The sequence below is a fragment of the Podarcis pityusensis genome, assembly GCF_964106645.2.
Source record: "Podarcis pityusensis genome assembly, chromosome: 9".
In the NCBI taxonomy this organism is placed as follows: Eukaryota; Metazoa; Chordata; class Lepidosauria; order Squamata; family Lacertidae; genus Podarcis; species Podarcis pityusensis.
The window spans coordinates 52,768,355-52,781,953 of NC_138034.1; the positions used below are offsets into that span (position 1 = coordinate 52,768,355).

General features: G+C 47.8%; 1 protein-coding gene across 4 annotated transcripts in view; it reads left to right on the plus strand.

Annotated features, from left to right (window-relative positions):
• Positions 1 to 3,108: 3,108 nt before the first annotated feature.
• PITX2 (paired like homeodomain 2) overlaps positions 3,109 to 13,599 on the plus strand; it is a 34,865-nt gene continuing 24,374 nt past the window's right edge. Inside the window, exons 1-3 of one of the 4 annotated variants that reach the window (XM_081022157.1) lie at positions 3,109 to 3,607; positions 8,935 to 8,990; positions 9,875 to 10,012. In XM_081022157.1, coding sequence (XP_080878283.1) covers positions 8,945 to 8,990; positions 9,875 to 10,012 — 184 coding nt within the window. In that variant the 5' untranslated portion in view covers positions 3,109 to 3,607; positions 8,935 to 8,944. The remainder of the gene's footprint in view (positions 3,608 to 8,934; positions 8,991 to 9,874; positions 10,013 to 13,599) is intronic. The other 3 variants (XM_081022154.1, XM_081022155.1, XM_081022156.1) reach the window with 3 other exon arrangements.

Consider the following 13,599-nt stretch of genomic DNA (forward strand, 5'->3'; position numbering starts at 1 on the left):
ACTCGAGGAGGGAATGAAAATCACTCTGTATCTTATGTTTCTCTACAAGCCATTTGCATTTCCCACCAGCTGCTCACTTCAGCTGCACCGGCGATGGAAGTGCCCGGCTTCGAGTCGTGATCCGGGGCTGAAGCCCCCCCAGTATTGACGGCGGGCGGGGGGCGGAGGTGGCAGCAAGGGAGGAAGAGCGGGTTGTCGGGCAGAGGAGTGCGGAGTAGCAGCAGCAACTGCACGCTGGCTGGCTGGCCCGCACAGCTCAGACAGACAGAGAGGGAGAGGGAGAGAGAAAGGGGTTGGGGGAGGGAGGTCTGTGGCAGATCCTAATTTAAAGTCTCTGGAACAGGCAAGTGGTGAGGAACAGGCGAGGCTCTTTGCATGTGTCTCTCTGGACGGAGCCGCGCGGGGGGGGGGGGGACGAGCCTCCCTCGCATTCTTCAGACGGGTTCAAAGCAAAAGCAGCCACAACACAGCGGATCTGTTTACCTTTGTTATTTTACCCGGTACTGTCCATACATTAATTAGGTACACGGAAGCATGAATTTATTTCAGGAGACGAAGGGGTGTCTGGAAGCTGCTGACGGCCAAACAAAAGGATTTCTGACCCCCTCCACACACATACACAAATAGAGTTTAAGGTTAACCCTGCTGGATTTTTTTTTTCCGCCATGGGACGGGGGTTGTCCTGGCTTTCTTTAATGAGCTAGGAAAACTCGATTAAATGTACTGTAACCTGTTTCGCTCGTCAGTAGGATGGAAAGAAAGAGCTATTGCCTTGGAACGTTTTCGCACACTTCTATGGTGTTTTGTCTTCCTGCTAGAAATGCGTGCCTGTCCGCCCCGTCCAACATTACGCACATAATCTCACACACCCAGAGATTTCCGGCGCAAAATAAGATGTGGGTAGAGCCACGATCGCCCCTTCTCCAAGTAGACCGCCTTCGCTTGACGTAGTCCCACCCTAGGACGTTTTGCGTTGACGTTTTCACTTTTGGGCAATGTTGTAAATAAGCGGCGATGGAAGAACCGTGATTCTACCAACGCGATTATTAGCGAGTTTACAACCCAATCGTGCCCTGGTGTACTTTGAAACCTCTGGTTTCAATGCTATATATTCTCAAGGAAGTGTGCCGAGGATTGTAGACAAGTTATAGGAATGTGTTCATCCTCAACAAAATTAGAGAGAGAAAATTATATTAGAGCCTGATCCATACTACAGTACCAATACTCAAAAGTAAATCACGTGTCCCTGGGACGCTTTAACGGCAGAAGCGACCAAAATGACGTCCACTTATTTGCATCACCAATTTGGTTAAATTTTCCACCACCTCCCAAGTAACGTAATGGCAATGGCAATAACGTCTAGCCTAAAACAGCTTGTTTTCTTTGTGCGTACGTAACATTTGTTTGTTTAGTATAGATTTTAGTTTTACTAATTTATGAAATGCAGAAAATGCAATAAAATCGAATTAAGCTGTTAATGATAGGAAACTAAAACTCCTTTTTACAATGGAAAGGCTGGTGGTTTTTTGTTTTGTTTTTTACAGTTGAACTTATTTTATTGTGAGTAATAAATACAAGTAACATTTTTAAAAACGGCAACCCAGTTTTGGCAGTGTTTGTATCTAGTATGTGCAGTTTAACTTTTGTCAAGAATATCCGCCATCGTCTTCCATCGAGCTTTCCTAGTGTTTCTGTTTAACACATGCAAAATATTAATGAGCAAGGTAATAAATCGACCTGATAAACTTTTTTGGGGGGGATGAACATATGCACTCTTAGTAGGGAGGAAGGTGGAGTCATCGACCTTCCCTCGGACATAAAATCCTACTGAGCTCAAAAAGGCTTACTCCGGAGTCGTGAGTAGGCCACAGATCCACTCCTGCAGACGCGGCTCCAAACGCTGCTGAGCTTTGAAGCATCGCATCTTCCGCCTTCCACTCCTCTCTCTCTCTCTCTCTCTTTCCTCCCCACCCCACCCCCAAACGTAACCTCGTCATTTTAAAAAATGAGTTATCAGTGACCCCACGTGAACTTGATGGGTGCCCATACAGCAAAGGAAATTCTACACTTAAATGCGCATCTGGGGCTTGTACGTCGCAATCCATTCCTTTAAAAGTGGCCAGAAACTCTTCTCTTTCCCCTCCCTCAACTTTCCCAGCTGCGAACTGTAACGTGGACATGTTTTGTTTTTTTCCCCTTCCCGCTCCCTCTTTTTAGCTAGAAATGACTTTGAACTCTTGCGAGCGTCCTCGGCGGAGTGACCGGGCCTCTCTTCGCGCTGGCTCGCAGCCCCACGCAGCCGTGCATTTCCTTCCCACTTTCCTTGCGCCGCTTCCTTTCCCTTTCGGGTCTTGATCTTTACCTTCTCCTTGGCCTCTTTTGTTCCTTTCACTACCAACTTTCCCTCTGGGGATCCACACACACACTCTTTCCCTTTCGCCTTGCTACGGCTCGGTCTCCTTTCGCCTCCTTGTCAAAGAAATCCTGGCCACTTGCGCGTAACAGGGCAACGTGTTTGGGCGGTGGGGGGACATAAACCTTTCAAGATCTTTACATCGCTCCCCTGAAACCTTCCTGGAAAGCACCTCTCCCACTTTCATGCACCCCCCCGCGCTCCTAACGCAGCTCCTTCGCCTTTCTGCTTTCCCTTTGTGGTGGGCTGTCGGGGGTGGGGGGTTGGCTTTGTCACGTCCATATTCCTGGGACCATCAGTTTCTCCCTCGACCCAGAGATCTCATCTCCTTTTGTTTCTTAGGCCATCCACCACCTCGATTTCAGTGTCTACCTGGATTTCGGGGAATATAGGCTAGGATCGGGGCCTTTCCTTGCACAGGGCGCTTCCACGAGGCTTACTCTCTCAAGGCAGCGCGCAGAGCATCGCCGCCTCGGTTTACTGATGGTTTGACTCTCTGCTCTCCGCCCAGCCTTCAGGTCGATCCGTCTGTCCATCTATCCATCCTCCTCCCTCTCTCTCTCTCTCTCTCTCTCTCTCTCTCAGGTCTTCTCCCAACTGCGCCCCCTGCACTTCGCTCCCCCCCCCGCCCCGTCGTCTCTCTGCTCCGCAGCGGAGTTGAGTTTGGTGGAATCTCTGCTGACGTCACGCGGCTCCCTGGCCAGGCAGAGCGAGGCGAGAGGAGCCCGAGGAGAGGCGAAGAAAGGCAGAGAGACACAGGCAGCGTGTCCGCCCCGGGGAAAGCACAGCGGTCCCGCAGCGAAGCCGCCAGCAGCCTGCCTGCCAGCCAGCCAGCCTGCTTGCCAGCCTGCCTGCCGTCGAGCCGCGGCCAACAGCTCCCTCCCGCCGTGGCCCCCTCGACGGAACGCCGCGCGCCTGCCGGCCAGCCTTCCTTTCTCCTTGGGGATCCTTGCCTTGCTCCGGCTTCCTTGCCGTCCCAGGCTGGCCGTAGTGCTGCTGCTGCTGCTGCTGCGCTTGCTGGAGGAGGCGGAGGAGGCGTCTGTGGGCGACTCGAGTCGTCCACCAACTCTCATCTCGAGCCTGGGATTTGCTAAAAGCTTCGGCCCAGAAGACGACGACGAAGAAGGCGGCGGCGATCAGGGAGGGCGAAGGGGGGAAAACAGAGAGAGCGACGCGCGCTTGCAAAGGGAGCCGGTAAGCAGAGCCAGGGAGGCCCGTCGCTGCCTTTGGCCCGGCGGTGTGAGATAATGTGAATCGGCCAATTGGTTCCACTTCGCCAGACTCGCCCCGAAGGGTGATTTGTGGCGTTTGGGGGGCGAGCGGAGGGGGCCGTCTGGGCTGGCCGCAGACCTTGGGGTGTGTGTGTTTGCAGTTATAAATGCGGTGTGTGGGCTGGGGGGCTTTGGGGAGGGTTGGCTGTGGGCTTGCCAAAAGCAGTGCCCCCCACCCCACCCCTTTTCGCGCGCTCGCAGTTTAAACCAAGGACTCCAGCTTAAACCAGACGTCTTGGGGTACCGGCCTCCTCCCTCGAGGGGGATGTTGAAAGAAAAGAGGAGTCGAGGCGAAGGACCTGCTGCAGGCCTTTCTGATCTGGGGCCGTTTGTAGACCCAATTGGCTACCTTTCCTTTCGCGAGCCGTCGGTTTGGAAGGGCTGGGCTCTCGCTAGGCTTGGAAGAGTCAGCCAACGCTGATCGCCAAGGAAAGACAATGAATTACCCTTGTCTTCTAATTGGCGTAACAACAGTAAACATAATAGTCATCTCCATCAGTACCACTATGATGAGGGCTGCTGCAGCTACTCCCACGACTATTTGCACCAGAAAGCTACTAACGCGCTACCAGTTAAGTATACCAGCTGCAGGTTACTAGTTAGAATATATTAGGATTTAACACAAACACACACCGAGCTTCCTCCAAAGGTTCGTGGCCAGTTTCACTCCCTACGCCTAAAGGTTAATTCACTGCTTCTTCAAATGCAAAATGAATAATTTTTCTTTACACCCACACACCCTCCCTATTCTCCCCCCTTTCTTTTTAAAAGGCATCAGAAAAAGAAGTTTAATAAATTAACAAAGGGGTTGCACTGGCAAGAAGAAAGTGCTGCTTTCCTAGGAAATTTGTCTAGTTTTGCAAAAGTTTCTTCTCAGCGCGCGCCTAAGTAAACGGTATTCCTCTGGAGGGAAACATCATATATGTTGCAGTTTCTCTCTGTGTGTCGGTCTGTCTCGCATTTAAGGTTTGCAGATCCTTAAAGTAACTGAAATAAATACAGGCCATGCCTTATGCATATGCCGCTTGTATATTTTTGTTCTCCTTTTGGTCCGGGCCTTGTTTCAGTTACAAAATAAGGCCCGATTTAGCATTTAAAAAAAAATAAATAGTTTAAACTGACTTATGTGTGTACAAAATCGGTTAGGGTTCTGCTGCTGTCTGCAGTCAGCCACCAATTCAATTTCCTCACTTCCTAGAAAGACAGAAAAGAAGCCCCTCCAAATCCTGGTTACTAATCTGCCATCAATAATATTTTATTTTTCTCTCGGTAATTATCATTTAATTGTATGCCTCGCTGCATGTTCATGATAAAAATATTTGAGAACAGCTTAAAGACGCGAATTTTGCCAAACCATTTTTAAAAGTGTGGGGGAGGGTATCTTTATTATTATTTAATTGTGATTCGCGTTGCTTACTTGTAAAATAGTTAACAGCGTCTTAAATGGTGCAAATTTTGCTACACGCCTAAAATAGTATTTTAAATCATAATAATACAACAAAATTAAATAAGGGACGAGCAAAAGTGGGTTAAAGATCGGAATTGCAAATGAACAAGAATCTAGTTTTCGTTCTGATCACCCTATTACCCTCCCCCAAATAATTTTGTAATAAACCGCATTCATTTAATCAATGGGATTCCTTCCACGTAAATCAGTTTAGCATAGGAAGCTAATATTAGTAATATGGCGGAAAGCTTGTGAAGTTACTCGTGAAAAGTTCCTACAGATCCCATGTAATCGGCCTGAATTACTCACCTCTCCCCGTTTTTGTGAGGTAGATATATGGAGAAACAAATAGTTATGTAGTTATGGATATAATTAGGACCTGGGTCTTTCAGAATCCATTTAGCGTGGCAATTTATTTACAGCGCAAAAATTGTGCCCCCCACCTCCGCAACACACACTGCAATCCTGACAATCGGTGGTGACTCCCCCGCCCCCATAAATGTGCTTAGGTTTGTGCTGCAAAACTGTTTATTTCTTAAGAGCCCTGGAAACCCTGTAATAAAATAAATATTAATATACATATGAATGGCAGAAGAATTTTTTTTAAAAGTGTGGATAATTATAACTGTTGACATTCCAGGTGGTTATATGTCTGTCTTTGCAGGATATAATCTTGTCCAGATTTTGGAAGAAGGTTGGAGGGGGGGAGGAGACTTAAAAACATAGAAAAATAAATTGCGCGTCTCAGGTGGTTAGATAAATTAGCCATCAAGGTAGGCGTTGAAACAGGGCGACCAAATTTGTCATGCGAGGCTTGTCTTGACAGAACCGGTTTAAGGATCACCAGAGAGGAATTAGGGGGTTTTCTTAATTGCCTTCCTTAACAATTTCACCACAGCTCACATACTAGGCCTCTTTATTGGAAAGGGCGTTTCATACACTCAGCGAGCCATCCTCTTTCGGCTCCCTGGAGCTGGGAATATAAATGGCTCGGCCCTATTAGAATTCTGAGAGTTGTCTCAGGAAATAAACATTCACTGACCTTTCGGGTGCCCCGATCCTCTGCATATTTACCTGGAATGATGTCTCATTTATTTCAGTGGGACCCACTTGGGTATTAAGCTTAGGATCTGGCCGTTAGTTGAAAAGAAGGCCCATCGGCTTCGAAATAAGGCTGCGATCCTAAATCCACGTGCAGCCTGATCCTGAGCGCGTGGTCAGAAGTAAGTCCCAGGGAACTGAGTGAGACTTCTCCCTTAAGTAAGAACCCACGGATTGCACCCTTCAATTGGGGGGGGGGGAGGAATAAGTTGCATTGCAACGGGAAGCGTTTGCAAATAAACGCGCTCAGGATATGGGTGATGCTATTAGGATATTCGATTATGGATCGTATTCGGAATCTTAAAAAAAAAAATATGCTGTCGATGGCGGTTTCCCCCTCTAAAATCTTAACCCGCTTCTTAGTCATATTTATTTATCCGATCCAGATTTCTAAAGGAGGATAAGCACAGGCTAATAGAGGAGCACCATTGAAATGGGGGAGGGGGGTTTCAAAGGGGGAAATTACCCAAACGATGATGACATGCAAATTTTCCACCCAAATTATCATAAGTAAACACCTGAAGCCTGGACTAATAAAATCCCATCTGTGTTACTTCATATCGAGTTAGTAGAGAGCGCTGATAATGATTTTTGTAATATCTCCCGAACAGACATCTCAATCAGGCACTAATCCTGAGATTTTCCCCACCTTTAAAGAAGGGGGGGACCCTCAGAATTACTAAAACCCGCAGCTTCCAAATGTGGCACCCCAGAGCTCTTCCGAAGGAGGCCTCCTGAGGGTGCCCTCCGTGTAAACCAAGCGGGGTGGGAACCCTGGCTAGGCGGTGGTCTGCGTTGGGGGACCGTCTTTTCCTCTCGCTCCGTGGGTCATCAGCCAATTCCCCTGAAGGTGTTTAGAACGGTCTTCGAAATCCCTTCTACAAGAATAGGACCGGGAGGTTCTGTATACCTACCTGGGTGAAGGAGTCAGCGAGCTTATCCTGGTCAATTTCTCCGTGGCTACAGAGGGCCAAAACTCACGATGTATTGCACAAGCTCCGTCTCTGATCGGGGTGAACTAAGCCCTCATTTTAAGGGAATCTCCTTCTTAAATTCGGGGGCACCAAAATTTCCGCAGAATGAAACTTTCTTTTTGATTTTGTGTATTTTTCTCTCAGTGGGGGGCAGGAGGTAAATATGCACACACACACCCACACCCCAATGTCCCTGAAAATAAACCCGGCCACTTTGCATCCCGGCTATTTTTCTAGATTAGTTCTATAGTGAGAGCGACGGATATCCAAATTCCTTCTCCTCCTTTACTTAAATGGTGGCAACTTTTTAAAAGTAGGACAAAAGAGGAAAGACCGCGCAGGCTTTAATTTTCAATTCAGGGAAGCAGCTGGTTGCATTATTTGAATGGGTTTAGGCACGCCTAGCTCAGCATAGGATCGGGCTGCGCCTCATTAATTAGCTGCCAGCCCGATCCTAACCCTGCATTTACTGGGAATTAAGTCGCGGGAAGTTTAGTACGACTTGCTCCCAGGTAAGAGCGCAACCTTATGCGCCCGATCCTCCTGTTTTCTCCTCGATGTGTAGGAAGTGTCTGGGATCGGAGCACCGGAAGTGCATCCTATTGAGTTTCTCTCGGGCCTACTTTTGCAACAAAGAATTAAAGGGTCAGGATTCTACATCACCAGGGTAGGCCAGTCCCATTGACAGCAGCGCGTCGCTTCAAATTTGGCCAGTGAAGGTCCCACTGGTAGGTTAGTGAAACTGAACGAAGCTTTTTATAGAGGAAGAAGGGTAAATTCCATTCAAAGACATTTTCATTAGACAAGCTGAGCAAAGCTATTTTCTCTCTCTGTCTTCCCAGCAAGGCACAGAGTGGGTAGCGCCTGACTACAGCCACAGGTTTTTTTTTTTACAAACCTAAGGGAAGTCCAATCCCAACACCCCTCCCCACAATAATAATTCTTTCAAGTGTTTCTGAATTGAGACGGTTATGTCAAGTGAGAAATATCCCTAGAGGCGAAGGGCATTACTCAGATTCCACGCGTCAAATGATGCACATTAATTTACATTAGTTTTGCATTGGTGAGGATGAGGATAATTGTGTATTATTATTACTATTACTACTACTACTATTTTCTGCCTTATATATTCTATAGTGGGTCTTTAAACACCAAAACTGAGACACAAGGAAGAGGGAAGTTGAATGGCCAGGTACCACATTAATTTTCTCCAAAACCAAAAAGCCCGAACCGCACTACTCAGTCAAGCCGACTCTCTTTGAGTTCCAGGAGATGTAGTTCAATCGATTTTAAGCAAACAAACAAACCTCGATTTTCCTGGACTGGGAGTCGGGACTAAAAAAAAATCGCGTAGGGATCTCCGCCCTCCCCTTCCTCTTGCCTTTAAATGTCCAAAGAGGAAAGAAACCAGCAACACAAGCCTAACCATATTCCCCTCTCCGCCCACGAAGTTAAGTCCCACCGAATGTGTTTAGGATTGCAGGCACCTCCCTCCAACCAAACATCTGCCGCCCCCCACTTTTCACCTCCTTTCTTCTCCAGTCCGGGGGGAAAAAACGGATGGTAAACTAGGCAACTGTTACGTGTTTTGTTTTGTTTTTCTTTCCTTTGCTTAAGACTTCTTTTTAAGAGGCGCTCAGCGTCCTCTGTTCGCCCAGCCGAGCTGTCAGGTTGGTGGCTTCATTCTGTGTGTCTTCTTAACGCCCATATGCATCTAATGTTTTGCAGATAACGGGTTATGGAGTCCAACTGTCGTAAACTTGTATCGGCTTGCGTTCAGTTAGGTAAGAGAGATATTTCCCATCGATTTACACTTCGCAAGAATGATGTCGACGTGCGGTGTGCATTTGTTTTGATTTGTGGGTGGGTTGTGCTGTTTTTTCCCCCCAGTCTGTTAAAGCACCTGGGTGATGGGCGCGCGGGTGTATGCATAATATCTACCGAAGGATGTCCTGGCAAAGAGGACCACCCCCAGTGGCCACTTCCATCCCCATCCCATTTGCAGCCCGATCCCTAATCCAGTTGAGGGGGTGTCCTGTGGCCTTTTGGCTGTTTGCTGGAGCCCAGCTCCCATCAGCCAAAGGCCAGGGGAGATAAAAGTTAACCGATTTCCGAAGAGCCAAAGGTTGCGTAATTTATTTATTTTTTATCACAGTATTGCAATGCTTCTGTGTTGAGAGTAGGAATCGAGGGGTGAAAATTCACTGAAGGGATCGGGACTAGCCTGGCTTTCAGTCTTCGAACTCCGGCTTAGCTGGACTGTGGTTCCAGCGCCCTTGAGTTTCCTATCCTAGCACCTCGATTCGAGGCGTCCTGCTAGATCCAGTGTTTTGATTTCTGCCGCAGAGCTCTGTGTAAAGTCCAGGGTGCCCACTGGCCTGGCTAAGGCAGGCTCCTGGGGTGGCTGCTCCTGGTCCAAGGCAGAGAAAGCGGAGGAGCGGGGAGTCCCAGGGTTGGATTGGGTTGGGGGGTATGAGACGGGACTGCCCTTTTCACAAACGTGTCCTAAGCGTGCTTGCTTTCCAAACGCACTTTCCCTAACTCGCTGTCTCTCTCTCTTTGTCCCCCTTCCGTCGCTCTCTCTGCCTGCTTGCCTGGCCTTTCCTTCTCCCGATCCACGACCCTCTTTTTCTTTCTCTTTCTCTTCCTCCCTCTCCCTCTCTCTCAGGGGTACAACCTTCTGCTGTTGAATGTCTTTTCTCCAAAGACTCTGATATTAAAAAAGGAGAATTCAATGATTCTCCAGAGAGCAGGAAGGAAGCTTCTAGCAGCAAACTGTTCGGAAGGCAACACCCCAGCGCCAATGGTGAGTCTGCCCACCCCTTTCTGGTCAGCCTCGCACTTGAATCTAGCTTCCCCATCCCCCCCCCCCATATTCCCATCGGTGTCTCCTAGGAAAGGTTGATAGGTGCGATCTTGTATCACTGCGCCCAGTCGAACGAGATTCAAGTTGCAACCACAATGTATAGCGTATTGTGTGTAGGCCAGGAAAGCGGTGCGCGGGTGGGGCGGGGCACTTCTATTGCTTCTGCCTTTTAAAGCTTTCTTTAGCAGCTGTTGGATTCTACGCGGCCGCCCTGGTGATGTTTGTGCGCCTCCCTGGCCCAATCTCCCCTCTTTCTGTTTTAATCGCCAGCGCTGCGCCTCGACCTAAAGGAAGTGCAACAGCGCCCTCTGCTGCTCAGGTCCATGGGAACTGCGGGCAGCGCGGTCTGTGTGCGGGGTGGGGCGGGGGGGAAGCGGGTAAATTCTGGACGAAAAGGCTTGTTTGCCAAAGTTAATTTGGTTCGGGATTTTCCGCGTGAAGGGTGTAACAACTGTACTGAGCTTGTCTCTGTGGTCCCAAGGTGTTCTCGGTAAGCAGCAATCCTCTCCCGAAGCAGGGGGCGATTCCCCCCACCCCAAACAGCAGCCGCCTCAACCAAACTCCCATACAAACTTTCACTAAATTCAAGGCAGGGGCGTCTTCGCCTTAGACGTGTGGTGTTTGCAAAAGAGCAACATGGCAACGTCAGAGAGCTGGGAAGGGCCGGAGGCATCCGCGAAGGCGCAGTCAGGTACCCTTCGCTTGCTGCCTGACATCATTAGAAAAGCTGGCATGTTCCTTTCCGAAACAGGAATCGAGGCAGCTCAATCCTTCTGAATGTTTACTTGGAATATATATATATGGAACAAATCCCACCCCACTTAAAAGAATGAGCACCCACCCACCCAAAAAAGACCACAAGCATAACTAGTAGTTAAGAACCAAAGACCTGGCGTGGATGGGTTAAATAAAATGTTTTTGATCTTTAAAAAGCCATCAAAGGCTCCAGGCTTACAAATGAGGTGCCACCACTGGAGAGGCCCCATACAAAATGCTTACAAAATAATAGACCTTAGCTCACCACAACTCTCTGACACAAAGTGAGCTCTGCTTGATTTTACTTGGAGCAGCTTAGAGCGAACGAGTTACACAGTATCTCCCAGGCTAGAAAACAAAGACATTGCGGTGCCATGATTTCTGCCTTATATGATGCCAACCTAATTTTGCTGGCATAAGATATAGTAATCTAAATTAATATTAAAGGAGAAGAGACTGTGTTAAGAATGTAACTTCTGTGATAAACAGTGGCATGAAGTAACATAGACTCTCTCTAACGCACACCCACCCAATGGTCAATTGTTTTCAGTCGACATCCACTGATTTCCTAGACTCCGATTGGATACCAGTTCTTTTTACATAGAAAACTGAAAACCTTGTATAATTTTAAAAGCTGGGGGGGCGGGGGGAGAGGTTAGTTTTAAACTTTCCTCTTGATGACCGGTAGGTATATCCCGTCAGAAACACGCATTTTCCCACAATTTAAAATAAAATACAAAACACAATCCTTTATATGTCTACTCAGAAGTAAATCCTATTGACTTTATTGGGGCTTATACCGAGGTAAGTGGCATAGAGTGGCCGCATTGATTTAAGCTCTGTGTAATAGATCAAGATACGCTGATACTACCACGCTTACTATACCATACATACCACACCCAGTTCTTATACCAACATTACAAAACCATCGCATTTTCTGCAGTGAGGGGTGGGGGTGGGAGAGAGCTACTTTAGAGTAAGGATTCGATGCTTTACATCCTACTATTGAAATCAAGGTGTTAAAATCCCGGTTTTGATCGTGATTGAAAGATAAGACAAAGGCCTTCCTAGTGCGCTTTTACTTGGAAGCAGGTCGGTTTTATCTGGTGGTGAAAGACCCATCAATGAGTGAAAAGTCATTTCTTCAATTCAAGTAACAGGTGATTACAGTGGTACCTCAGGTTAAGTACTTAATTCGTTCCGGAGGTCCGTTCTTAACCTGAAACTGTTCTTAACCTGAAGCACCACTTTAGCTAAGGGGGCCTCCTGCTGCTGCCGCTCCGCCGGAACAAGATTTCTGTTCTCATCCTGAAGCAAAGTTCTTAACCTGAAGCACTATTTCTGGGTTAGTGGAGTCTGCAACCTGAAGCGTATGTAACCCGAGGTACCACTGTATTATAGCGTCCGTGTATCAAGGGAAATGAGAGTCTTAACGTTGGAGGTCACTTTTTAGGCTGCACTTGCACTTCGTTGTTGTTTAGTCGTTTAGTCGTGTCCGACTCTTCGTGACCCCATGGACCAGAGCGTGCCAGGCACTCCTGTCTCCCACTGCCTCCCGCAGTTTGGTCAAACTCATGCCGGTAGCCTCGAGAACACTATCCAACCATCTCGTCCTCTGTCGTCCCCTTCTCCTTGTGCCCTCCAGTTTCCCAACATCAGGGTCTTTTCCAGTGCACTTGCACTTACCTGAGAGTAACCCCCATTGAGCCCAATTTGGCTTACTTATGAGGAGACATGCGTAGGATCGTGGTGTTGAGCGTGATGTGATTTGAGCTACACACTTGCTTGGGAGCGAACCCTATTGAATTCTGTGGGACGTTCTTCTGAGACATTCTTCTGAGACATCAGACTTAGAGGGTTGTGTCATATATGGTGTCGTAGATCGATCGGAGCCCCACTGAAAAGGAGGACTCTGTTCTGTTTAATATATTCAGATGCCCAGATGTGCCCCTCAGCGCCTGTATTCGTGCCACCTTAAGAACAGAATCTTTGATTGCTAATTAATATAGACTCTGCTAATTGGCCGCATTTACGAACTGAGATGAGGACCTTCTAATTCCACGTGGAAACACCCGCTGAAAGAGATCTTCCTGCGCTATTCAGCCAATCTGAAGGAGGAGCATGTAGTCCGCCTTAAGTAATTCCGGGATGCTCCATCAAACGCCAGTTGCACTGACATCAAGCAATCCGACTTCTGAGCGAGAGCTTAGATTTGGAACCATTTCCAAATGCTTGGTGACCTTTTCACTCTTCTCGCTGAGAAACAAGTGGCTATTTTTCTAACCGTTCATTAAGAGCCTGGGGTTTTGTATCTACATGTTACATTTCCTGCCCTGCACAATGATCCGTGAGTCTGTTTTTCACCCTCTGAAATCAGAAGGGAAATTGCTATGTAAACATATAAAGACCATTGGTGGGGCGGTGTTGTTGTTAAAACACACCGACACGCAAGTTTAGCCTACGAATTCGATTCAACGGCTGCCATCCGATACACGCTTACCTGGAAATAAGTCCCAACTCAATGGCATTTTCGAGTAGACATTCACAAGACTGCACTGTAGGTTGATTTGTTGCAGTGGAAAGAGTGGCACGAAACCAGCTTCAGACCGAATATTTCGGCTGAAGTAAGTTTTGGGCTGTTCTGTCCTACCTAAGGAATCCATTGGCCTTCATGGTATAATAGTAATGCTATCTATTGGCCTTTGGTACAATGAATTCTCAATGGTGACCACCTTCATAGCGGAAGGGACCGACCAATGTGTGGAGATGAC